Here is a 27,346-nt window from a genome sequence, read left to right as displayed (position 1 = left end):
GGCTGCTGGTCCCTTATTTTCAAATCTGTAAGTTGACAGCAATCCACGGGCTGGGGTGCAAATATGCAACATTCCCCGCCCCGCCTTACAAGGGGGTGCACCGGATCCCAGGAATTTGAGGAGGGGACAGGCAGAAGGGGGAAGGAGATAGAATAAGCAACTTAAAACTCCCTGACTCCCCCAGCAAAGCTTTCAAAAAACACCACATGCTGGGGGCGAGGGCCGCTTTTGAAATCCACATGTCCTTTTAATGCCAGATACACTGAATTTCTCTCCCCCAAGGTATTGTTTACAAAGGTAGCCACGTTTTATCTCTTGCCGGCGGGAAGGGGAGTTTTGGGGGGTAGAGAGAAAACGCTATCCCGAATATTAATTCTCAGAATTGTCGCCAACTTGTGGCCCCAAGGCGCCGCTTGCGCAAAATCCGATCTTGCAAGGTCTCCCCCTGCCTTCGCTCGTTGTAAATCGCCTCTTGCCAAATCGAATCGACAGACGTGCACAGACACACAAACACACACGGGGTATTTGTTTGAAGGCGGGCGCCCCAGCTTTTCACAACAGCCCGACAGCGAACGCACCCCAAGAGCGGTGCGAAGCTCAACATCTAACCGCGGGGGCGCATGAACTCAACATGGCGCACTCCCTTAACAGAGGCAGACGAGAGAGATGAAGGAGAGAGATAAAGACGAGAGAAAGGCGGTTTTTCACTGGGATGCTTACTCATAAGTCAGCCCATCGACGGCTCTGCGCTATTCGCACTCAGCACTCCTGCCAGGATTCCAGGGTTTAAAAGCCCCTCTGGGATCCAAAAGCTTGCAGAGCCAAAGGCTCAGCCTCGCGGGGCTGCACTCCCGGCGCCCGTAACAACTGTGAGCCGCAAATCCATCAGGTTTTCCACATCCCTGACCCGAGAAGAGGTCTTCCCCGTTCTCAGAAAGAGGACGCCTCTTCTACGAACGACCAACCTCTTGCACGCAGCTGGGAAAGGCGATTTGCCGAGCCTCCCTCTTAAGTTCCGGGTTTCCCGGCTCCTGCCGTTCCTGACCGCTGATGCAACAGCTGGAGGCGGCTGCCAGTTCCACCCCGGTCTGGATTTAAGAGGCTTTTCCCCGCCGCTCTCAGGACAGAATGCCTCCTCCAGACAAGTGATCTTGCAAGCGATGAATGTTTGTTTGTTTGTTTTAGCAAGGATGCATTGCTAGACTGCATCCGCCACCCTTGAGCAGCGATTTGGGTAGGGAGGAATTGTTATTTCTGGGCAAAAGCATCCCAGATGCATGGGGGGGGGGCGCACGAATAAGAGCACCGGGTAATCGTGCCTCCGTGTTTGTTGCTTTTTAAAACCACGGGCACTAGTCTCTTCCCGCACGCTCCCAAGTGCTGGTTTCGCCCCAGAGCAAAAGAGACAGGGGGGAAAAGTGGAGGGGGGAGGAAAAACAAGAGCAGGCATTTCGGCTGCGTCTGACAAGTGCCCCCCCCCCAGGATTGAAACAACCTCATTCCTGTCTTTTTGAAAAACAGGCCCCAAAATATACATCTTATAGTTACTCTTATAGTTATTGGTTCAGGGGTTCCCCCAAAAATAACATCCGATAACATTCACACTCACGATATTTAATAAAGGATCTTTTGAGGGTCCCCCCCCAACCTCTGAATATCTCTTCTTTTTTTTGACACATTGCCCCACTCCCTCCCTGTTCCCCCCGCCCCGAGATGACGGCCCGAGGTCCCATGCAGGCCAGTTTAGTGGTTCTCCACCCCAAAGCACAGTCTCTTGTTCCGTCTTGGTCCTGTTCTCTTTTCTACCGTATCCTGGTGAAGAGGTTAAGGACCGACACGGACTCCTGAAAGGAAGGAGAAGGGATGGTTAGCGGGTGCGTCGCGTTCCCTCTGTGACTCGTTGCCAAGGGCTTGGGACAAGAGGATGCCCGTTGAGGGACAGAGGAAAATAAAAAAAAGTTGACCCCACTTTGGAGGGACAAAGGCACGGGTTGTTTGCTCATCTGAGAGACGCTATCAACCAGTGGAAGTTGGCCAGCCAAAAGCTCCGACACGTTCCGCATTTGCAAGAGCTCAGCCAGGGCCACAGACGTCATAACCAGAGGAGCCTCTGCGAGACAAATAATGTGCCGATTGTGAATACAGTGGTACCTCGGGTTAAGTACTTAATTTGTTCCAGAGGTCCGTTCTTAACCTGAAACTGTTCTTAACCTGAAGCACCACTTTAGCTAATGGGGCCTCCCGCTGCCGCCACGCGATTTCTGTTCTCATCCTGAAGCAAAGTTCTTAACCCAAGTTTCTGGATTAGCGGAGTCTGTAACCTGAAGTGTCTGTAACCCGAGGTACCACTGTACTGGCAAGAAATGTAAGTTCCAATGAGACAATAAGAGGAATAATGGTAGGATATACAACTAAAAAGCTTTTGCAGACGGCCTTGTGATTACTGTGGAAGATGCGAAGATCTGACATACCAAAGGTTTTGGAGGGGATCCGGTAAATTGAGCCAGGTAGCCTCGTCTCTCGAGACAAGACGGGTGACAACATTTCAGAATCACGAGGGATGGAATCTTACAGGGGGACCCCGGCTGCACAGTCTGGCTTCGGTTACTCGTAACCCACAACCCGCTCACCCGCCTCCTCGCCCGTTTCCCCGTTACCTTGGTGGAGCGGGTTTTGCTGAAGACGTTCCAAAACCTCAGCGTCTCGTCCCCGGCGCCCGTCACGATGGCCTCTCCGTCGGGTGACATCGCCTGCAGAAGGGAAGGAGGAGAAGAAGAAGAAGAGTTTGGATTTGATATCCCGCTTTATCACTACCCGAAGGAGTGTCAAAGCGGCTCACATTCTCCTTTCCCTTCCTCCCCCACAACAAACACTCTGTGAGGTGAGTGGGGCTGAGAGACTTCAGAGAAGTGTGACTAGCCCAAGGTCACCCAGCAGCTGCAGGTGGAGGAGCGGAGACTCGAACCCGGTTCCCCAGATTACGAATCTACCTCTCTTAACCACTACACCACACTGGAGGGGGGGGTGGACGGCCATGGTTCAGTGAGAGAGCAAGTCGTGGAAATCAGGCTCTCCCCATTCAAGCCCATGAGGACTAGCTCCTTAACTTTAGATTTAGCGGAACGCGTGCCCCCCCCCGCCTAAAACCCCAGAGAGCCATTGCCAGCCAGGGCAGACAATATGGGGACAGGAGGGCACAATGGTTTGATTTTGTATAAAGCTTTTCTGCAGGTACCTAACCATTTTGTGAATCTAACTTTGGCCTCATTGAGGGGCAGTAATTCAATATGAACAGGAAAATGAGAGTACCCCTAAACAAGAAAAAAAGGACTATATATGTATTAAATTTTCTGCATTGCAATTCAGAATACACATTTAAACTCCCTTAAAATATCAATGACTTCCCTTCTTCTCTTTCCATGGTTCATTTTGCCTATCCTAAATCCCTGCATAAGGGATGCGGGTGGCGCTGTGGGTTAAACCACAGAGCCTAGGACTTGCCAATCAGAAGGTTGGCGTTTCGAATCCCCGCAATGACGGGGTGAGCTCCCATTGCTCGGTCCCTGCTCCTGCCTACCTAGCAGCTTGAAAGCACGTCAAAGTGCAAGTAGATAAATAGGTACCGCTCCGGCGGGAAGGTAAACGGCATTTCCGTGCACTGCTCTGGTTCGCCAGAAGCGGCTTAGTCCTGCTGGCCACATGACCAGGAAGCTGTACGCCGGCTTCCTCAACCAGTAAAGTGAGATGAGCGCCGCAACCCCAGAGCTTAATTAGTTTTGGTAGTTTAACTTTGTCCCCACGTGGGGTTTGTTGAAATGCTCAGAAGAAATCTGATTGGTTCACGCTGTAAAAAGTTCTTTTGTGAATAAAACGACCTGGGCCAGGTGCTGGAGGCACACAGACAGAGACTATTATACGCACCCTTCCCAGAGTCTTGCCGGTTCAAGCCTCTCTGTGTATTCTTATTAATCCGAGTTCAATCCTTCCTTTGCTTTGGGAACACCTCAGTTCCCTGGCAGGGAATGTTTCTGAGAAGGAGGGAGGTTGCTGCAAAGGATGGACACCCCCCAAAAAAAGCTACCCAGTCTGCCTCAGATTTTGGAGCTGCTTTTGCATTCAAAATACCCCAGAACAAAGGAAAAAGAAAACAGCGAACAACAACAACAATGCACGCATAGGCAACAGGCCAAAAAGACTTCCACAGAGAGGGGTTTATTTTTGGAGGGGGGGGACAGTTACTCACCAGGTAGAGGACTCTGTAAGAATGCCCGGTTAGCTTTGCGACTTGAGTCAAGGACGGGTATTTCCAGACGAGGATTTGGTTCTGAGAGTATCCGTGAGTGCTCACCTAGAGAGAAAAAGAGAGAGGGAGAGATAGGAGTATGTGAAAAAATGGGAAGTGTAACGCTGGTGGATCAACAACTCCTCGAACGATTCCATCAACGGTGTCTCTGGAAATTTTTACGCATCACCTGGGAAGACAGGCGAACTAATACCAGTGTACTGGAAGAAGCAAAGATCGCCAGTGTCGAAGCGATGATTCTTCAACATCCACTTCGTTGGACTGGTCATGTTGTGCGGATGCCTGATTATCGTCTTCCAAAGCAACTCCTCTATTCCGAACTTAAGAATAGAAAGCGTAATGCTGGTGGTCAACAAAAGAAGTTCAAAGACTCTCTCAAGGCAAATCTAAAGAAATGTAGTATAAACACGACAACTGGGAAACACTGGCCTGTGAGCGCTCCAGTTGGAGAACAGCCTTTCCCAAAGGTCTCCTGGGCTTTGAAGACACTCGAACTCAGGACGCAAGGGAGAAGCGTGCTAAGAGGAAGGCACGCTTGGCAAACCCTCACCGGGATCAACTCCCGCCCGGAAACCAATGTCCCCACTGTGGAAGGACGTGGGGATCCAGAATTGGCCTCCATAGTCACTTACGGACTCACTGCTAAAACCCTGTTTTAGAAGACAATCTTACTCGGCTACGAGGGATCGCCAAAGAAGACAGAGAAAGAGAGAGAGAGGGAGGGAGGGAGGAATATCACCAGGCTAACACTGTGATGTTGGAAAGCAGAGGAGGAACAAGCTGTACTGAGCCCAGGTGAGGAAGCAGAGGCAGATTTACCCCTGCGCCTGATGGGGCCGGGGCACCCCTAAAGCAGCCTGCCAAATAAACCCGCCTAAGTTACTAGGGGGACGCGGGTAGCGCTGTGGGTTAAACCACAGAGCCTAGGACTTGCCGATCAGAAGGTCGGCGGTTCGAATCCCCGCAATGACGGGGTGAGCTCCCGTTGCTCGGTCCCTGCTCCTGCCCACCTAGCAGTTTGAAAGCATGTCAAAGTGCAAGTAGATAAATAGGTACCGCTCCGGCGGGAAGGTAAACGGCGTTTCCGTGTGCTGCTCTGGTTCGCCAGAAGCGGCTTAGTCCTGCTGGCCACATGACCCGGAAGCTGTACGCCGGCTCCCTCGGCCAGGAAAGCGAGATGAGCGCCGCAACCCCAGAGTCGGCCACGACTGGACCTAATGGTCAGGGGTCCCTTTACCTTTACCTTTAAGTTACTAGGAAAATAAAGTGCCAGCCCTCCAGGGGACGGGCAGGCGAAGGGTAGGGGGAAACACAAAGGGGACGAGGGCTCCCTTACCAGCTCATTGGCGTGCTTAGACCAGGCGAGGTTGCAGACTTGCGACCCGGTGTCAATGCACTGCAGAGGCTGTCCGGTCAGCGTGTTCCAGAAACGTATACAGCGGTCCGCCGTCCCGCCGCCGGAAGCCAGCAGCCCGTGCTGGTGGGGGGACCAGGCGATCGCCTTGACGGCCGCAAGGTGCTCTGTGTACTGCTGGACTGGGCTGAGGCTGGAGTGGTTCCACACGAGGAGCTACAGGGGAGAGAGGGAGCTGTCACCAGCAGCCTTTTTTCGGGCAGGGGGTGACAGAACTAGAGTTTTGTCTGAGACCCTCCCTGCCCGCAGACTGTCTGGCCAGAGTGGTGCATGCTCTGGTTATCTCCCGCTTGGACTACTGCCATGCGCTCTCCGTGGGGCTACCTTTGAAGGTGACCCAGAAACTGCAACTAATCCAGAATGCGGCAGCTAGACTGGTGACTGGGAGCGTCCGCCGAGATCATATAACACCGGTCTTGAAAGACCTACATTGGCTCCCAGTATGTTTCCAAGCACAATTCAAAGCGTTGGTGCTGACCTTGAAAGCCCTAAACGGCTCTGTATCCCTGAAGGAGCCTTTCCACCCCCATCTTCCAGCCCGGACACCGGGGTCCATCTCCGAGGGTCTTCTGGCTGTTCCCTCCCTGCGAGAAGTGAGGTTACAGGGAACCAGGCAGAGGGCCGTCTCAGTGGTGGCACCCACCCTGTGGAACACCCTCCCATCAAATGTCAAGGAGATAAACATCTATCTGACTTTTAGAAGACTTCTGAAGGCAGCCCTGTTTAGGGAAGCTTTTAATGTTTAATAGACTATTGTATTTTAATATTCTGTTGGAATATTCTGGGGAAACCCAGCCAGATGGGCAGGATATAAATAATCAATTAATTATTATTTCTTATTATTATCATCATCATCCATTATCTTTGCTAGTACCTTTCACAGGAAAATCAGAGGTTCACTATGTCAGGTTGGAAGACCGGACAAACGCTAGAACATTGGCAGTGGAGAAGTTTTTATCGGTGGTTGCAAACCGATGTTCCCTATCTTTAAGTCTGAACAAAAGCTTGTTTAACCTGGAGGTAGGCTGTCCGAATAGTGCATTGCTTTGTAACAATTTGTTGTGTCTCTGGACCTTACTAAAGATTGATTGATTATTAGTGTTACTCTGCTAAATATACATTGGGATCTGCTCTGGATCAATACTGAGTAAAATTCCACGGCAACTGTCCCTCGTACCTACGGGACCACCTCTCCCGGTATGCCCCACGGAGGACCTTAAGGTCCATATATAGCAACACCCTAGAGGTCCCGGGCCCTAAGGAAGTTAGATTAGCCTCAACCAGAGCCAGGGCCTTTTCAACACTGGCTCCGGCCTGGTGAGATGCTCTGTCCCATGAGACCAGGGCCCTGCGGGATCTGATCTCTTTCCGCAGGGCCTGTAAGACAGAGTTGTTCCGCCTGGCCTTTGGCTTAGAATCAGTTTGATTCCCTCCCCCTCTTTCTTTTTCCTTTCTCCTCCTATGAAGAGATTGCACCCTACTTGTTTTAATCTTGTATCTTAATCTTTTAAATTGCATTTTAATCAACTTGTTTCTATTACTGGTTGTTAGCCGCCCTGAGCCTGGTCTTGGCTGGGGAGGGCGGGGTATAAATAAAAAATTATTATTATTTTCCAAAAAAATTATTAGTTTTCACAATATTATAAACAAATAAACAAACACACAAGACAAACAAACATAAATCATAGCCTTATTGAAAATTACAGTTGTTAACTTTGTTAAGTGACTTCCTCGCTTCCCCGTGGTTGAATTTCATTGCATGTCCTTTTAACGGTTTTCCAAATCCCAATTTTTATGAAATTTAACTTAAAACATTAACATCCTTAGATCTTCACCTTATGGAATTAAAACATATTAATTCATCACTTAACATAAATAAAATCCTAAGCCCATTAGGTATCTGAAAAGCTATTTTCAGTTAGTTTAACTTAACAAATTTAACTAAATAATCATTAAATCTATTCCACTCTTCCTGCTACTCCTCCTCCTTCTGGTCGCGGACTCTTCCGGTTAGGTCGGCTAGCTCCGAAAATTCCATCATCTTATTATTATTACAATTATTATTATTACCTTGTTGTCGTTCCCGCCGGACGCGAGGAGCTGGTGGTCGGTCGACCACTTGAGCCCGCAGACCTCCTGCCTGTGGCCTTGGAGGCGGCGCTCAGACTGAAGGGGGGGCGTTCGGATATCTCTCTGCAGGATCATCCGGTCCCGGCTGCCGGAAGAGAGTTGGTCCGCGTTCCACGCCAGGGCACCTAGAATCATAGAATCCTAGAGTTGGAAGAGACCACAAGGGCCATCGAGTCCAACCCCCTGCCAAGCAGGAAACACCATCAGAGCACTCCTGACATATGGTTGTCAAGACCTCCAAAGAAGGAGACTCCACCACACTCCTTGGCAGCAAATTCCACTGTCCAACAGCTCTTACTGTCAGGAAGTTCTTCCTAATGTTTAGGTGGAATCTTCTTTCTTGTAGTTTGGATCCATTGCTCCGTGTCTGCTTCTCTGGAGCAGCAGAAAACAACCTTTCTCCCTCCTCTATGTGACATCCTTTTATATATTTGAACATGGCTATCATATCACCCCTTAACCTCCTCTTCTCCAGGCTAAACATGCCCAGCTCCCTTAGCCGTTCCTCATAAGGCATCGTTTCCAGGCCTTTGACCATTTTGGTGGCCCTCCTCTGGACACGTTCCAGTTTCTCAGTGTCCTTCTTGAACTGTGGTGCCCAGAACTGGACACAGTACTCCAGGTGAGGTCTGACCAGAGCAGAATACAGTGGCACTATTACTTCCCTTGATCTAGATGCTATACTCCTATTGATGCAGCCCAGAATTGCATTGGCTTTTTTAGCTGCCGCGTCACACTGTTGGCTCATGTCAAGTTTGTGGTCAACCAAGACTCCTAGATCCTTTTCACATGTACTGCTCTCAAGCCAGGTGTCACCCATCTTGTATTTGTGCCTCTCATTTTTTTTGCCCAAGTGCAATACTTTACATTTCTCCCTGTTAAAATTCATCGTTTGTTTTGGCCCAGTTCTCTAATCTGTCAAGGTCGTTTTGAAGTGTGATCCTGTCCTCTGGGGTGTTAGCCACCCCTCCCAGTTTGGAGCATTGATAATAATAATAATAAATTTTATTTATATCCCGCCCTCCCCAGCCGAAGCCGGGCTCAGGGCGGCTAACAACAATAAGATAGTACAACATTCTAAAATCATTTCATTATAAAATTAATTCAAATCAAATTGAAGGCAACCATTAGGCTAAAGTTCTGTGAAGATTGCCAAAGGAGGGGGTCAGGCTGCGCCCTGGCCAAAGGCCTGGTGGAACAGCTCTGTCTTGCAGGCCCTGCGGAAAGATGTCAAGTCCCGCAGGGCCCTAGTCTCTTGTGGCAGAGCGTTCCACCAGATCGGGGCCACGGCCGAAAAGGCCCTGGCTCTGGTTGAGGCCAGCCTAACCTCTCTGTGGCTTTCAGGATGTTTTTGTCTGAAGACCGTAAGTTCCTCTGTGGGACATACCAGGAGAGGCGGTCCCGTAGGTACAAGGGTCCTAGGCCGTATAGGGCTTTAAAGGTTGAAACCAGCACCTTAAACCTGATCCTGTACCCCACTGGGAGCCAGTGCAGCCGGTAGAGCACTGGGTGAATGTGATCTCGCAGCGAGGACCCCGTAAGGAGTCTCGCCGCGGCATTCTGCACCCGCTGGAGTTTCTGGGGAGGCACGGGGAGGAAGAGATGCAGACAGACACAGGGAAACTGAACACCCTGGCACCATCAGTGAGCGCCCGTGTGCCCCTGCTTGTTAGAAACACCGCCCACCGCTTGCTGAGCCTCCCTTGCTGCTATTGGCTGAGCTTCTGTGAGGTCACAGCATGCCCACAAACACTCCGACCCACCCAGAGTTAAGCCACCAGCAGCAGAACCACCAGTGAAACGGATTATCACTCTTAGACCCTCCAACACACAGGTCTTCTTGGTGGTGTTGAGGCTGCCCAGAACAGGGCCTTCTCGGTGGTAGTTCTGTGTGTGTTGTATGTTCTCCCTGGTGAAATGTGTCTGTCTCCCCAGTGAAGAAGCGTCTCCACCCCCCATCGTTCTGCCCGGACGCTACGATCCGGCACCGAGGGCCTTCTGGCGGTTCCCTCCCTGAGAGAAGCGAAGCTACAGGGAACCCAGCAGAGGGCCTTCTCGGTGGTGGCTCCCGCCCTGCCGTCAGATGTCAAGATGAGTCGCTATAGAACCTTTAAAAGAACACCAGAAGGCAGCCATATATAAGGAAGCTTTCCAATGTTTAATTATGTTTTTATTGATGTTGGAAGCCGCCTCGAGTGGCTGGGGCTACCCAGTCAGATGGGTAGGATACGAATACAGTGGTACCTTGGTTCTCAAACTTAATCAGTCCCGGAAGTCTGTTCCAAAACCAAAGCGTTCCAAAACCAAGGCGCGCTTTCCCATAGAAAGCAATGCAAAACAGATTGATCCATTCCAGACTTTTGAAAACAACCCCTAAAACAGCCATTGAACATGGATTTTACTATCTAACGAGACCGTTGATCCATGAAACGAAAGCAATAAACAGTGTACTGCAGTCACACAATCCATCAGTAGCTGAACTGGGTTCCACACAGTCACCAAAACAAAACATAAAGAACCGCAGAAATGCAAAATAAATAGCAAAGACAGACAGACCTCAGCGTAACACTCAAATCGGAAGCGGAACACTCAAAACGGAGCACGTTCGGCTTCCGAAAATAGTTCACAAACTGGAACACTTAACTTCCCGGTTTGCAGTGTTTGGGTTCCAGGTTGTTTGAGTCCCAAGGCGTTTGAGAACCAAGGTACCACTGCAATAAATTACTATTAATATTCTTATTTCTGCAGGGCTTCGCACGGGGCTTTTAGGAAATCGGCGTTCCGTTTCCGCGTTCTGCTTGCCCCACTTTCGATATACGATACGATATACGATATCTTTATTGTCATTGTCCCATGCAGAACAATGAAATTCAAAAACTACATAAAACTACTACAAAACTACATAAAACTACTACAAAACTACATAAAACATTCAAAACCCCCTAAAAACTCTGAAACCCCATTTTAAAATACACTATACTATAGAGACCCCTTATGCTGCGTTTAGAACCAGAATTGCATTTGCGTAGAAACTGTTTCTCAGGCGGCTAGTCCTGGTCTTTATAACCCTGTACCTTCTTCCAGAAGGCAGAAGCTGAAAGAGATCATTTCCGGGGTGCGCACTATCCTGCGCTATCTCTGCCGCTTTCTTATGGCACCTGGAAGCGTAGATTTGATCCAAGGTGGGAAGAGTGCACCCAATTATTCTCTCTGCAGTCTTTACAGCCCTGGACAGCATTGTTTTTCACCTGGCCGTGCAGCTGCCAAACCACACACACAGACCATAAGTTAATACACTCTCCACAGTGCAATGGTAAAATGCCATCAACAGGTCCTTTGAGAGATGGTTTTTCCGGAGGATTTCCTTACCTACTCTGGCTGTGTGCCCTTCCAGCATGGAGAGCTTCTTGCCGGCCCCGGCGTCCCAAATCTGTACAAATCCCTTGTGGGTCCCGACCGCCACCAAGTTGCCCTAATCGGAGAGAAGGGATGCATCATCAACATCATCAATCTTTATTACGGCCCAGAGACCCAACAAACTATTACAAAGCAATGCACAATTCAGACAGCCTACCTCCAGGTTAAACAAGCATTTTGTTCAGAATATAGGGATCATTGGTTCTTGCAACCACCGATAAAAACTTGGCCACTGCTAATGTTCTAGCATTTGTCCGGTCTTCCAATAGGAACCTGACATAGTGAGCCTCTGATTTTCCCGGGAAAGGTACCAGCAAGGGTAGTATCAGTTCAGCCCTGGCTTGCTCATCGTTCGCACAGTGCAACAAAATATGTTTTATGGAACCAATGTCTTGAGCACACGAGCAAAGTCTGTCCTGGTAGGGAACTCCTCTCAACACTGCAGAAGGAAAGACGTTTAGTCTGGCTTTGGTGAAAAGCCTTCGATAGTTTGGTACTGTCAGGTTTTTAATGTAAGATGTTAACTTAAAGACATGCCCATATTGTACCCCTACTGCCAGCGGACTGCAGACTGCGTGTGATCGAGATCGCAAGTCACTGTGTGCATTATCCCATAATCTTTGCTTTAACATCTTTAGGGCGCCTTCATAACCCAGGTAATACAGTTGGGGTGGGGGTGACAGAGCGATAGAGGTGGCTTTTTTAGCCATGGTTTTCTGCCATTTGCTGACAAATTCCTCATTGGTCAGGCGTTGGTACAAACCCTTCCCTAGATCAAACCCTGAAATCCTGAGCCAATGTTTTAGGGCAGCCCACCATACTTTAGTTGAAATTGGGCATTCACCAGCTTCTAACGGAAGTATGGAGTTGGGGACACAGTTGGGTACCTGCAGCAGAGATCGTATAAATTTTGCCTGAAAGCCATCTAGCTTTGGCAGGTCCCCATTATGCCAGAGAAGGGATGCAAAGGGTGAGAACGTCCGAGAGCCAGGTGGAAAGCTTGGAGGGCCACATTCAGCCCCGGGACAAAGGGTCCCCCCCCCCCAGCCTCGCCATCACAGCCCTGCCCGCCATTTGCAACCGCTGCGCTTCGGCGGAAACCCAACGGCGTACTCACCCGCTCAGACCACCCGACGGAGGTAACGGAATCGCCTTCCACGGAGAGGTCGCACAGCCGGGTCACCTTGGGAGAAAGAGAGGAGACGGGGAAGAAAGATTGAGAAAAGGAGTGTCGGTGGAAGAAGATTGGAAGAAATTTAAAGACTATCTACAGAAATACTGTAAAATCAATGAATGTTAGAATGATGTTGGATTGAAATTAAGTGGTTTCCAGCTGTAATGCTTTAAGAGAATATGAAAAAAAAAGGATTATAAATAGGTAATAATATAATGGTAAGGATTTGCTGAACTAATAATTTGTGGTGGAATACAAAAAAGGGAGGTATGAGGAGGTCCGGGAAACAAGTTAAAGGAAAATAAGCAATTGAAAATGTATGTGTTTTTAAATTTTCTTTATTCTGTAATTTTGTTATTTATCTGTTTTTTCTCTCTTTTTATTTTATTGTAATATTTTAAAAAATCTTAATAAATATCTTATTTAAAAAAAAAAGATTGAGAAAAGGAGAAGGCCCTGGGAGGGAAAGGAGGAGAGGCCGTTGACGTCGTAGGCCTCCCACAAGCAGCCTCGTCCCCAGCAAGGAAGCATAAGACCGTAATAATAATAACAAGAGTTTCATTATACATAAGGGCCTGCCTGCTGGGTCAGGGCAATGGGCCACCAACTGCTAAAGGCAAAGGTAAAGGGACCCCTGACCATTAGGTCCAGTCGCGGCCAACTCTGGGGTTGCAGCGCTCATCTCGCTTTACTGGCCGAGGGAGCCGGCATACAGCTTCCGGGTCATGTGGCCAGCAGGACTAAGCCGCTTCTGGCGAACCAGAGCAGCGCACGGAAATGCCGTTTCCCTTCCCGCCAGAGCGGTACCTATTTATCTACTTGCACTTTGACGTGCTTTCAAACTGCTAGGTTGGCAGGAGCAGGGACCGAGCAACCGGAGCTCACCCCGTCATTGCGGGGATTCGAACCGCTGACCTTCCGATCGGCAAGTCCTAGGCTCTGTGGTTTAACCCACAGCGCCACCCGCGTCCCCACCAACTGCTAGAAATGCCTTTTTTCTTTATTTTGGAAAATTAAAAAGGGGAAGAACACTTTTGTGCCTAAGCAGGTTTGATTAAAATATATACACAGTGGAAACTCAGTTTTCGAGCGTCTGAGAAGCTGAATGTTTCCATTTTCGAATGCTGAAAACCCAGAATTGCTTCTGTTTTCGAATGTGCCTCAGAAGTCGAACGACTCCCAAGGCGCATTTCTCGATTTCTCCACTGGAATCTTCTGGCCGCCCATTGCGCCTCGGTTGTCAGACGTTTTGGAAGTCGAACGGTCTTCCGGAACGGATTACGTTCGACGACCGAGATTCCACCGTGTATATATATATGCCGCACACAGTTCATCTGCTATCGGGAAGAACCCTCAATTTGTAGGCAGGCGTTGCTATTTGGGGACATGCTCCCTCCACAAAGCCTCTGGAGCAGGGACTCAGGCAGAGAAGCAACAGGCAGACTCAAGCGAGGGCTGGAAGATTTTGCCGGGCCTCCCGTTAAGAGGTCAATTCGAAAGAGGCGAGAGGAAGGCAAAGGTGAAGGTTATCCAACACCATGTCTCTGGAAAGGGCGAGTTTTTTCTTCCAATAGCTGTTTTTTGGTTTGTTTCATAATCAGTGCTGGATTAACGTATAAGCTCAACAAGCTATAGCTTAGGGCCCCACTCTCTTGGGGGCCCCAAAAAAATTTAAAGGGGGAAAAAAACTGGACGTACATTTCCAAAATATAAGACAAGAAATAAAATAAAACTTACATACAGCAACAGTGTTTTGTGTTGTGTAGGCTCCTAGGATGTAAGTCATGGGCCCCGCCTGCTCCCTAAAATATCACTGCTTTGCTCATTTCTGTATACAGTGGTACATTGGGTTAAGAACTTAATTCGTTCCGGAGGTCCGTTCTTAACCTGAAACTTTTCTTAACCTGAAGCACCACTTTAGCTAATGGGGCCTCCTGCTGCCGCTGCACGATTTCTGTTCTCATCCTGAAGCAAAATTCTTAACCCGAGGTACTATTTCTGGGTTAGTGGAGTCTGTAACCTGAAGCGTATGTAACCCGAGGTATCACTGTATACGGTGGTACCTTGTATTTATATAATTGTATTTCAGTTCAACAATTACTTTGATAAAATACATATTTGGTGATGTACAAGTGGCTTGAGATACCTTATTAGGTCCATAAATGACCTTATAGCACATATCCAACACAAAAAACGGTGACAATTTGTTGTTGACAAAGGACAGCTGGACATATAAAGGGCCCCATTACCTTCAGTAGCTTAGGGCCTCATCAAACCTAAATATGGCCCTGGTTGTAACGTAAGAAAATAAGGACTTTACCTGGCTGGTACAGGCACTCCACAGGTAAACACACGTTCCGAGGCCGACGCTGAGAACGTTAAGGGATGACCAGTCAACCAGGTTTAGGTAGAAGTCGTCCTGAAGTTCCGGGGCATCCAATACTTTGAATGGGATTTTGGAGATTTTCCTCGTGGGCTTCCGAGGAGACCGTAGCAGCTTTTGGCTGTTTTGGCCGCGTGGGAAATTGGGGAAGAGGAAGAAGGAGGAGGTGTGAAGAAGGAGGAAGCATTATTATTCCCTCCAAAAAGGGTGGATTTGATTTAAATCAAATCGATCTAAATCAAATCGGCCTAAATCATTTTCTCTTTCAAACCGGGCGGCTGCAGAGTCGGTGGTTTGGCTATATATACCGCTAAGCCACAGTCATGTGGCCAGCAGGACTAAGCCGCTTCTGGCGAACCAGAGCAGCACACGGAAACGCCGTTTCCCTTCCCGCCAGAGTGGTACCTATTTATCTACTTGCACTTGGACGTGCTTTCGAACTGCTAAGTTGGCAAGAGCAGGGACCGAGCAACGGGAGCTCACCCCGTCATTGCGGGGATTCGATCTGCCAACCTTCTGATCAGCAAGCCCTAGGCTCTGTGGTTTAATCCACAGCGCCACCCGCATCCCTTGGGATAGTTCCTGGAAAACCTCAATTAGAAAGGGAACCTACTTAAGGACTCTATACAGGCTCTTGGGTACCCCATTAAGGGAAAAGGAGTATTTTTCTTATAACATCCCCTGCAGGAAAACCTTCACCCTGCATTGTTGTGTTTCCTAAAACACTTCGCTAAAAAAGGGAGCCCAACCTTTTGTTGCTGACGGGCGAAAGAGAATAGGGGGAGACCTCGTTGCCGTCGTCCGGGCTGGAGCGTTTTGTGGTGAGGGAGTACTGGACGGGCGAGAAGGCAGCACACACATTAAACCCAACATAAAGCTCAAAGTGTTCTAAAGAAATAAAAGATCCATATTATTAAACAGGCAGCGCTAATGCACCGCACCCACAGAAGGGAACCACAGATTATTAAATTGCAAAACCCTGGCGGAAAAGGAATTTATTTTCTTTTTTTGGGCCTGGAGCCTATGAAGATACGATGGCAACCAAGGTGTGCCTCCCCAGGGATGGCTTTCTGCAAGCAGGGAGCCACCACTGAGAAGGACAGAACTTTTTTTATGTACACCACAACAGCAGCAAGAATACTTATTGCAAAGTATTGGAAGACACAAGATCTACCCACTTTGGAAGAATGGCAGATGAAGGTGATGGACTATATAGGATTGGCAGAAATGACTGGCAGAATCCGAGACCAGGGAGAAGAGTCGGTGGAAGAAGATTGGAAGAAATTTAAAGACTATCTACAGAAATATTGTAAAATTAATGAGTGTTAGAATGATGTTGGATTGAAATTAAGTGGTTTCCAGCTGTAATGCTTTAAGAGAATATGAAAAAAAGGATTATAAATAGGTAATAATATAATGGTAAGGATTTGCTGAACTAACAATTTGTGGTGGAATACAAAAAAGGGAGGTATGAGGAGGTCCGGGAAACAAGTTAAAGGAAAATAAGCAACTGAAAATTTATGTGTTTTTAATTTTCTTTATTCTGTATTTTTGTTATTTATCTGTTTTTTCTTCTTTTTCATTTTATTGTAAAATTTTAAAAAAATCTTAATAAATATCCTATAAAAAAAGAAAAAAAGAAAGCCCTAAACAGCCCAGTAGACCTGAAGGAGCATCTCCACCCCCATTGTTCAGCCCGGACACCGGGGTCCATCTCCCGAGGGCCTTCTGGCGGTTCCCTCCCTGCGAGAAGTGAGGTTACAGGGAAGCAGGCAGAGGGCCTTCTCGGTGGTAGCGCCTGCCCTGTGGAACGCCCCCCCAATCAGATGAAAAAATCAAATACCGTGAAAAGGCTCTTTTTTTCCGGCGTGGAGGGCTGGAGCCTCCTGTCTTCCGTCTGTGGGTCTTGCACCTTCTCGATCCCGGCCCCCAAGAGCTCGTTCTTTAGCAAGGCTGAGTACGCAAGGCCATCTGCGGGGTTGAGAGAAGCGGGGGACTTCAAAGTCAAGCCTCGTTTAAAATAAAACAAAAACACAAACACATGGCCCCTGCCTTTTCCTTGCTTAAAGAGTCTTTTTAAAGCACCATAATCTGGACACAAGGGTATACGTTTACACGACAAAAGCATTTACTGATGCAAAGAATCAGGGTGGATAAAAATCAATGACTTTTTAATAATAATAATAATAATAATAATAATAATAATAATAATAATAGGATTTTCTTTATTTAAATCGGATTTTTTTTTAATTTAAATCAGATTTTTTTAAATTTGAATCGGATTTTTAAGATAAAATGCTTTTGGAGGAAAAATCTTTCTGAAAATTTTCTATTTAAGTTCCATTGTAGTCCAACAATCAAAGAGGGGTGATAATCTCATTCCTCAAGTCTTTATAAAGAGAGCAAGCCAGAAGGGCATGCGCCACCGATTCGGGACTGCCGTCTCCGCAGGGAAAGAAGAGTTTTTCGTGTGGGATCTGTTGGAATCGAGTCCAGCCGAGGGCAAGACATTCAATCTTGCGAGGGTAAAAGCGCATCTATATTTTGGAATTGCTAGGTTATGCAGATAGGGTGCCAGAGAGTCAAAACGGGAAGGTGGAAAACAGTTACAACCGTAGCAAACAGGAGTACCAAGTCAATGAGGAGAGGCAAAATAAAGAGATAGTCTTTTGCAGGGTGGGCTGGTGGTGAACCAACAAGGACTCTTTATAGAGACTAAGAAATCTATTATGGCATAACCTCCTGCGATGACATGGACTGCAGCGTGTGAAAGCTAAACCAAAACAACACGGCAGTTATTTTGCTTTGAGGGACCCTCCTCTTTTCGCTGAACGGAAATAAACCTTGCAGTCTATCCAAACACAGAACATAGACGCATAATAATAATAATAATTTTTAAGAGGCAGGTGTTCAGGTCTACCTTTGCCGTTGTCTGAAGTTGCATCCTTTGCTTTTCTGTTTTGACTCGGGGACTTTTCGTTTTCCTGTGAAGCGTAGAAAATGAGGGCTTGTTTGATGGTGCAAATCATTTTTCTGGGGTTGCGGCGCTCATCTTGCTTTACTGGCCGAGGGAGCCGGTGTACAGCTTCCGGGTCATGTGGCCAGCATGACTAAGCCGCTTCGGGCGAACCAGAGCAGCGCACAGAAACACCGTTTACCTGCCCGCCGGAGCGGTACCTATTTATCTACTTGCGCTGGTGTGCTTTTGAACTGCTAGGTTGGCAGGAGCAGGGATCGAGCAACGGGAGCTCACCCCGTCGTCGCGGGGATTCAAACCGCCGACCTTCTGATCAGCAAACCCACAGCACCACCCGCGTCCCTAATCAATCAATGTAAAGGTAAAAGTAAAGGGACCCCTGACCATTAGGTCCAGTCGTGGCCAACTCTGGGGTTGCGGTGCTCATCTCGCTTTATTGGCCGAGGGAGCCGGCGTACAGCTTCTGGGTCATGTGGCCAGCAGGACTAAGCCGCTTCTGGCGAACCAGGCAGCGCACGGAAACGCCATTTACCTTCCCGCCAGAGCGGTACCTATTTATCTACTTGCACTTTGACATGCTTTCGAACTGCTAGGTGGGCAGGAGCAGAGACCGAGCAACGGGAGCTCACCCTGTCATCGCGGGGATTCGAACCGCCGACCTTCTGATCGGCAAGCCCTAGGCTCTGTGGTTTAACCCACAGCGCCACCCGGATCCCTAATCGATCAATGTACCGCACTATAAAATAAATACGATAGTATCCGGAACGGATTTAAGTTTGAGAACCAAGGTATCACTGTAAAAAAACCCCAAACGGCCAAGGGGACTTCCTTGTGACGCTCACGTTTATCCTGTGGAAACTGATGCTCCAATTTGCCCCGGCTCGGGATGGGATGAACCTGTCGCCGTGCTTGCTGGGAGACGACACGGGGGAATTCGAAGGCGTCAGGGTCCTCCTCATGTCGGCAACCTGCAATTTGTGGGTGTCGGGGCGAGAAATCAGGCAACAGAGAAACACGTCCCCGTCATCAGAAGAGAGACCGCCGTCGTTTCAACTTGGAACGGAGTTTCTTAAACTTTTAGATTTACTGCTTTTCTGACCCCACCACCTGCCCTCTGAGAAACTAGTAGGAAGAATTCTTCCTCTTTCCCTCCATTCTGTGGAGCCCAGGGTGGATAAAAATCAATGATTTTTTCTGTTTTAAATTTTTTTCCCCCAAAAATCAGATTTTTGGGGGAAGGAGAAATCTTTCTAAAGGTTTTCTGTTTAAGTTACATTACAGTCCAAAGGCTATTCATCAGGAAATAAGATTTTGTTTGTGTGCTGAAACTCAGTTGTTTTTTATTGTTTAACCACATCCGTTAACAAACATGGATACATATGCTATAATGTTATTGTTTTAGTTAAATAAATAGTTTGATTTGTTATTAAGGAAATGATTACTTTTTTGCTTTCAATAAAGCACAGTGGAAAAGTTGCGTTATCAGAGCTCAGAGACACCACATTTTCAGCTAGGCAAAAACTGGTTCAGAGGTTTTCTAGGAAGACTTCTAGGGCAGATATAGGCAAACTCGGCCCTCCAGATGTTTTGGGACTACAACTCCCATCATTCCTAGATAACAGGACCAGTGGTCAGGGATGATGGGAATTGTAGTCCAAAAACATCTGGAGGGCTGAGTTTGCTTATGCCTGTTCTGGGGCAACACCATAAGGTAAGATAAGATAAGCATACCATATTGTGGTTATTGCCATTATGCCAATTTAGGAACTGAATGGACTTTATCACCTGACCATCCATTGGACTTTGATTTCTCAGGATATGTTCTCTTTACATATGATGTGTTGGTCTATGGAATTACACACTGCGAGATATTGTATGTTGAATTCTGTTTGAAACAGAAGTTACATAGCCCAAAAACAGCCTGTTAGGTTGTGTGTGTTGTTAACCAGGATTGCATTTTACGTAACCTACGGTTTAGTATTTTGAATTCTGGTGCTGGAGGAGACTCTGGAGAGTCCCATGGACTGCAAGAAGATCCAACCACTCCTGAGTGCTCATTGGAAGGACAGATCCTGAAGCTGAGGCTCCAAGACTTTGGCCACCTCAGGAGAAGAGAAGACTCCCTGGAAAAGACCCTGATGTTGGGAAAGATGGAGGGCACAAGAAGAAGGGGACGACGGAGGACGAGATGGTGGGACAGTGTTCTCGAAGCTACCAGCATGAGTTTGACCAAACTGCGGGAGGCAGTGGAAGACAGGAGGGCCTGGCGTGCTCTGGTCCAGGGGGTCACAAAGAGGCGGACACAACTAAACAACAACAACATGGGTTAGTAGTGTTTTGCAAGTCTTACGCAAGGCATCATGTTTTCATTCTGGATGTTGATTTGGCGGAGAAGGCGTCTTTCGTAGTCTTGATCCATGGTGGAAGCGGTCAAGGGGCGCGGGGGGAAGGAGAGAAGGGGAGCCAAGTGCCTTATTACAGCCTCACGCCCTGATGTTCATGGAGAGCAGGAGGTCCAGGGAGTGCTGGGGGGGGGGAGGAGGAAAAAGGAAGGAGCACATTAAGACAGCAGTTTGGGATCCCCAGGGGTCATCCAGTCCAACCCCCCTTGCAATGCAGGAATCTCAGCTAAAGCATCCATGACAAATGGCCACCAAATCTCTGCTTAAAAACCTCCAAGGAAGGAGAGTCCATAACCTCCCAAGGGAGACCTAGGATTGCAGAGTCGGAAGGCAGCCCTGAGGATCATCCAGTCGAACCCTCTGCACTGCAGGAATATGCAGCTTTCGCACTTGGGAATTGAACCTGCAACCTTGACATCATCAGCACCATGCTCTTAAATATGCTATAACTCAGTACACTGACTGGTAGCGGCTCTCCTGTCTCATCACCATAATTTATTATTTTTACCCCACCCATCTGGCTGGGTTTCCCCAGGCACTCTGGGCGGCTCCCGAGAGAATATTAAAAACACGATAAAACATCAAACACTTAAAAAGTCCCTAAACAGGGCTGCCTTCAGATGCCTTCCAAAAGTCAGATAGTTGTTTATTTCCTTGACATCTGACGGGAGGGCGTTGCACAGGGCGGGGGCCACCACCGAGAAGGCCCAGTTAAGTAGGCAGAGGCAGTCATCAGATTCTGACACTTCACAGATCAAAACCAGCACCTTGAACTGAGCCCAGAAACTAACCAGAACCTAATAATACTTTTATCATAGAACTGTAGAGTTGAAAGGGAAGTGAGATTACAGGGAACCAGGCGGAGGGCCTTTTTGGTGGTGGCGCCCTCCATTCAGATGTCAAGGAAATGTCAAGGGGGCGTTGCATAGGGCAGGCGCCACCACCGAGAAGGCCCTCTGCCTGCTTCCCTGTAACCTCGCTTCTCGCAGGGAGGGAACCGCCAGAAGGCCCTCGGAGATGGACCCCGGTGTCCGGGCTGGACGATGGGGGTGGAGACGCTCCTTCGTGGATACTGGGCCGTTTAGGGCTTTAAAGGTCAGCACCAACACTTTGATTTGTGCTCAGAAATGTCCTGGGAGCCAATGTAGGTCTTTCAGGACCAGTGTTCTCGGCGGCCACTCCCAGTCACCAGTCTAGCTGCCGCATTCTGGATTAATTGCAGTTTCCGTGTCACCTTCAAAGGCAGCCCCACGGAGAGCGCATTGCAGTAGTCCAAGCAGACAGGAGTCTCTACTGGAGAGACCAGTGATGGAAAATGGGACCTTATCGCAGGCAAAGTTCTGCTTCCGAGTTACAGCTCTTCCCCAGCAACCATGGCTGTGAACGCACATTTTCGAAAGCGAGGAGGGCTCCCCGTAGCAGAAAAAAATGCAACTCCAGCAATAAAAAACTGAAGCACTCCTTACGGGACACTCCAAACCCGCAAGTCGGAATGGAACGGGAATAAATGGGAGCTCCGCCTAAGAAACTACGGTCATTCCGCTAGAGATGAAGCAACTTTCTAGTCCACAAGGTCCTGAATAAAGGGGCCGATTTAAACAGAAAGCAGCTTTAGACAGTGGAGCCCACTGGTCCACCAAGCTAACTAGTTTCTACACTGAAGCTCTCTATAATTTTCGGGCTTAGGGGTATCTTCCCAGCCCTAATTGGAGAGGGTTGGAGTAGGACTAGGAACTGGGGAGGCCCGGGTTCAAATTCCCCACCTGGCCATGAAACTCAGGAGGTGAACTTGGGCCAGTCCTTACCTGTCTGCCTACAGAGAGGGTAGCTGTTTGGGTTAAATGGGGGGGCGGGAACCTAGAACAACTCAAAAGATGGGATATCAAAGCAATAAAAACAAAGAAAGAAGCAGCCTCGCATTTCGGCACCTTGTTACTGGAAATAAAGATTCTTTTAAAGGTGGCCAACTCCCAAGAGACTGTGATTTACTCACAGAGTTAAAAACTGGCAGGGATCTACGCCCTTTTGGGGGGTTCGGGTCTAAGGTGTTGAGTTTTTTTGTGGAGGAGGAAAGCCCTGTTTTTGGGGGGTACAGGGCTAAAACGTTGAGCTTTCTTGGGGAAGCCAGTGATTGACCCCATACGTCCAGTGATCTACCTGTTGGACGTGCCTGGTCTAAAGAAAGAATAAATCGTGCAAGTCAGAAAATAGAGGAGGTGGCGGCTTGTCTCAGCCTCCATTAAAGCCATACCCTGAGGGCATTTTCCTGGACCGGGGCTGGGGAATTACGGGATCCTGTCCTCTGTACCTAGGGTGGCGCTGTGGGTTAAACCACAGAGCCTAGGACTTGCCGATCAGAAGGTCAGCGGTTCGAATCCCCGCAATGACGGGGTGAGCTCCCATTGCTCGGTCCCTGCCCCTGCCAACCTAGCAGCTCGAAAGCACGTCAAAGTGCAAGTAGATAAATAGGTCCTCCGGCGGGAAGGTAAACGGCGTTTCCGTGCGCTGCTCTGGTTCGCCAGAAGCGGCTTAGTCCTGCTGGCCACATGACCCGGAAGCTGTACGCCGGCTCCCTCGACCAGTAAAGCGAGATGAGCGCCGCAACACAGAGCTGGTCACGACTGGACCTAATGGTCAGGGGTCCCTTTACCTTTATCCTCTGTAGCAGGGACACTTTGAACCCAATGAATGGCACCGGGGGGGGGGCGCGCTTTAAATGGACTATGGGCAGGGAAATAAATGGGAAGGGGGCAGCAGCAGCAGCCCCCCACTCTCAACTTCCTAATTGGGTCCTCCAGCAGCTGCTATCCGTTGTACATAACTTGCATTAAAGCATCATAGAATCATAGAATCATAGAGTTGGAAGAGACCACAAGGGCCATCGAGTCCAACCCCCTGCCAAGCAGGAAACACCATCAGAGCACTCCTGACATATGGTTGTCAAGCCTCTGCTTAAAGACCTCCAAAGAAGGAGACTCCACCACACTCCTTGGCAGCAAATTCCACTGTCAAACAGCTCTTACTGTCAGGAAGTTCTTCCTAATGTTTAGGTGGAATCTTCTTTCCTGCAGTTTGGATCCATTGCTCCGTGTCCGCTTCTCTGGAGCAGCAGAAAACAACCTTTCTCCCTCCTCTCTGTGACATCCTTTTATATATTTGAACATGGCTATCATATCACCCCTTAACCTCCTCTTCTCCAGGCTAAACATGCCCAGCTCCCTTAGCCGTTCCTCATAAGGCATCGTTTCCAGGCCTTTGACCATTTTGGTTGCCCTCCTCTGGACACGTTCCAGTTTCTCAGTGTCCTTCTTGAACTGTGGTGCCCAGAACCCCCACAATTCCCCCTTTCGTGGGGGGGGGGGACACACAGATCAGACCCTCACCACGGAAGAAATGGGGGTTCGCTGGTCTATAGATGGGGGGGAACTAATAGGAAGGAACCTCCAACTTCCCTATTAAGTCACCCCCAAAATGAAACACCTGCCTGCTGCAATAAAGTCTCCCCCCCCATAGCTCTTCCACTTTTATGTTAAAGTAAAGGAAGCCCCCCCCCACTTTGCTAATGCAACTGGGTGACCCATCTGCCTCCCTCCAGTGAACAGCCCCCCCAAAATATTCCGTTACCTTAAAGCACAGACTTCGCGCCCCCCCCCCAGTTGCAGGGGAGGAAAATGGGGAACAGGTAAAAGGAGATATGAGTGCCTTTTTTAACGGAGAGAAATAAAATTGGGGAGTGGACACCCCCCCCGAAAAATAAACCCGCCCACCGAATTCCCAATTAGGTCCAGTCTCCCCGCAAAGAGCGACCGCGATAACAGAACCCCCACTCCCCTTACACGAAGCCCCATATTAAAGGGGTGCGCTGTTTTCCTGGCTCCCCATTCGTCGTCTGTTCATCCAAATGTGCCCCCCCTTCTAGCCTGCCTCCCCCCCATAAAAGATACCTCAATAGTACTCCTCTCAATTGCTTTAAAGCAAGGCTCGCCCCCCCCCCATTAATAGCCTATCTGTCACATGGAAGGGAGGGGGGAGAACTCCATGCCCCCCTTGCTGCCCCATCTCTCCAGTGAGCCCCCCCCCAAATAATAGACCTCTTCTCTCATTGCATTCAAGCACGGGCTCTCAATCCCTGGTTTGGGGAATTTGAGTGGTCTTCAAATCTGCCCCCCTCCCAAAAAAATACCCAGACCTTCTCCTCACCCACTCAGCTCCACCCCACCACAATAATACCCTTTCCATGACAGAAAATGCAGGGAGGGGCCCTTCAATCGACCCCCCCCATTTCCTTCTCATCCACTCACCTAATTAGTTCCTCCCCCATCGCTCTCCCGAAGACACCTCCACATTATTATTATTATTAAAATTTATTACAGCCCTCCCAAATTAAAGCACAGGTTCACCCTCCCCAATTTTTTACAGCTCCCCCCCCACCCGGCACACCACTTAAAGCACAGGCTCACCCTCTGCAACCCTGCTATGAGAAACCGGGAGGGGGGGGCGGACACACGGACATCTTCCAACCCCCCCCCCCACTCAATCAACCGTCTCCTCACCCAATTAGCAACCCCCCCCAAAAAACACAACAGGGGACACCCCCCAAAACACAGTGCCCCCCGTATTAAAGCACACCCCCAAACCCTGCAGCTGCAAATGAGGTGGATAGCATAAATGGAAACTCCCACCCACACCTCTCCAACCCCCCCAAAAAATAACACCCCTCTCCACTGATTTAAAGCACCCCCCATTACAGGAAAGCATGGAAGAAGGGGGGGCTGCCTTACAATTAACCCCCCCTCTTCCCTCTGAAGCTTCTCACCCCATAGACCCCCCAAAAAAACACTCCTCCCCACTTATTTAAAGCACCCCCCATGATAGGAAAGTATGGAGGGAGAGGGGGGGCTGCCTTGTAATTCACCCCCCCCGTATTAAAGCACACCCCAAACCCTGCAGCTGGGAATGGGGTGGTGAGAATAAATGGAAATTCCCATGCCCCACCTTTGCACCCCCCAAAAACACCACCCCTCCCCGCTGATTTAAAGCCCCCCCCCCAATTACAGGAAAGCACTGAAGGAAAGGGGGGGCTGGCTTGTAATTCACCCCCCCCAGCCTCTTCCCTCTGAAGCTTCTCACCCCATAGAGGGAGAGGGGGGGCTGGCTTGTAATTCACCCCCCCAGCCTCTTCCCTCTGAAGCTTCTCACCCCATAGACAACCCCCCCCCAAAAAAAACACCCCTCCCCACTGATTTAAAGCCCCCCCCATTACAGGAAAGCACTGAAGGAGAGGGGAGCTGCCTTATAACTCACCCCCCCAGCCTCTTCCCTCTGAAGCTTCTCACCCCATAGACAACCCCCCCCCAAAAAAACACCCCTCCCCACTGATTTAAAGCCCCCCCCCATTACAGGAAAGCACTGAAGGAGAGGGGAGCTGCCTTATAACTCACCCCCCCAGCCTCTTCCCTCTGAAGCTTCTCACCCCATAGAAGACCCCCCCCCATTTAAAAATAAGGTTCCCTCCAGGGGGGGGCGCACACCCCATAAGCAATTGCATTAAAAATAGGCTCTTTTCTTCCCCCCCCCTTCCCCTTCTGCTGCTGAAAATTATGGGGGGGCTTTCCTCTTCCCAACCCCCCCCGAAAGTGGGGGGAGGGGGAAAGGGGGGCTGGGAGGCCATTAATTGAACCTGCCCCCCCGCCAGGTTCTCACCTGCCTTCATCCAGAGCCTTCCAATATGGCGTCGGTCTTGCTCTCTTCTGCCCTCGGCCCCGCCCACTCCCGACGCGTGGCCCCGCCCATCGCCCCGCCCACCGCGTCTCTCTCTAGCTCACTCAGCGAGCCCGACGCGCGGGGCATCACGGGAAACCGGAACGCCGCGTCACTTTCCTCCCCGCCCCCAGCGCTCTCCCATTGGCCCCGTTCGAATCAATACAAAAAAGAAAGAGCCAAGCGCTGCGGAGGGAGGGAGGGAGGGAGGCGGGCCGTGATGACGGAAGAAGAGCGCGTCGCCGTTGCCCCTGGCAACCCGCGGCCTAGCTGCGCCCCGCCGAGCCTGCCTCGCGTGGAAAAAACCAAAACAAAACAAAACGAATAAACTTAATAAAATATTTTAAAAACGTGCACCACACAAAACAAAGTGGACGCAGGGAATGTAGGGTGGGGCTTCCCAAGGAGTCCATTTATTTTGTTTTAGAGCATTTTGGACACACAGGGCTGTTTTTATAGATGTTTTTTCAGCCAAAAAAGTGGTTTTTTACATAACTGAATGCAAAAGGACTAGCTGCTCTGAGTAGGCTTGGCTAGGAATGCACAGGCAAAGTCCTCCTTGCTTTGCAAGCTGGGTCTTGTTTCGAGAGCTAAAAACGGCGACGCTTTAAAAACAACGCCCTCCTTGCAAAAAAAATGGGCGGTTTGCTTAAGCTGCGTATTTATTCCGCCTTTCGTAATTGGCAAGCTAAATAAGGAAGGCCGGGACACCAGGAATCGTCGAGAGATGGTGCCGATTACAGCCATTATATCCGTCGGCACTCTGCACATGCTCAAAGGAACCTCTATAATGTTGTTTTAAAGATTCCGTTTATGAGTCGCTTCCTATAATAAAGCAACTCAAAGCAATTTTAGAAGAACATGCAACAACCACAGCCATTTCATAAAACAACTATACTGTTGCTATTTTATTTTATTTTATTTTATTTTTTTGGAAAGATTGCTTGCTGAAGAGCGGGAGATAAATCGCTCCCCTATTTTTTAAAAATAACATATATATATATATATGCAGTATGCATATATATATGCAGTATGCACAATCTGTCCTTGCAACAACAGCTCTTTCCAGAGCAAAAGGAAGGCATAGGCCCCTGTGCCTATTTTAAAAATAATAAGTAAACTCCCATTTAGAAGCCTACAGCAAGAACATGGAAGAAAACTCCTTTAACCTGTTTGTAGATTCACCTTTTTTTCCAGAGGTGGGATGTGAGTCATCATTTATCCTTCAAAACACTTTATATCATTATCCAGTTATGGTAAGAGCTCAATTATTTGCAAGGACGAAGCACTGATAGGCAGGCTTTTGTTGGTAAAGGATCACACCGCGAATTGCCAATGCGATCTTTTATTTTTCTTAATTATAATTTGATTTTCAGTTATACATTT

At 48.8% G+C, this 27,346-nt stretch overlaps 1 protein-coding gene across 1 annotated transcript; it reads right to left on the bottom strand.

Moving 5' to 3' along the window:
- Positions 1–1,782: 1,782 nt before the first annotated feature.
- FZR1 (fizzy and cell division cycle 20 related 1) lies at positions 1,783–25,973 on the bottom strand. The gene is made up of 14 exons (XM_053372662.1): positions 25,904–25,973; positions 20,149–20,323; positions 18,641–18,766; positions 17,742–17,805; positions 16,665–16,792; positions 15,571–15,653; positions 14,759–14,942; positions 12,382–12,447; positions 11,217–11,319; positions 7,788–7,972; positions 5,640–5,873; positions 4,244–4,348; positions 2,658–2,750; positions 1,783–1,844 (listed from the first exon to the last, which is right to left on the bottom strand). Exons 2-14 carry the CDS (start codon positions 20,215–20,217, stop codon positions 1,803–1,805), a joined length of 1,482 nt encoding a protein of 493 aa, XP_053228637.1. The 5' UTR covers positions 20,218–20,323; positions 25,904–25,973; the 3' UTR covers positions 1,783–1,802.
- Between the last annotated feature and the right edge of the window lie 1,373 nt (positions 25,974–27,346).

The sequence above is a fragment of the Podarcis raffonei genome, chromosome 18 (assembly GCF_027172205.1).
Source record: "Podarcis raffonei isolate rPodRaf1 chromosome 18, rPodRaf1.pri, whole genome shotgun sequence".
NCBI lineage: Eukaryota > Metazoa > Chordata > Lepidosauria > Squamata > Lacertidae > Podarcis > Podarcis raffonei.
Note: the sequence above shows the minus strand (reverse complement) of the source record. Positions and strands in the feature narration are given on the sequence as shown.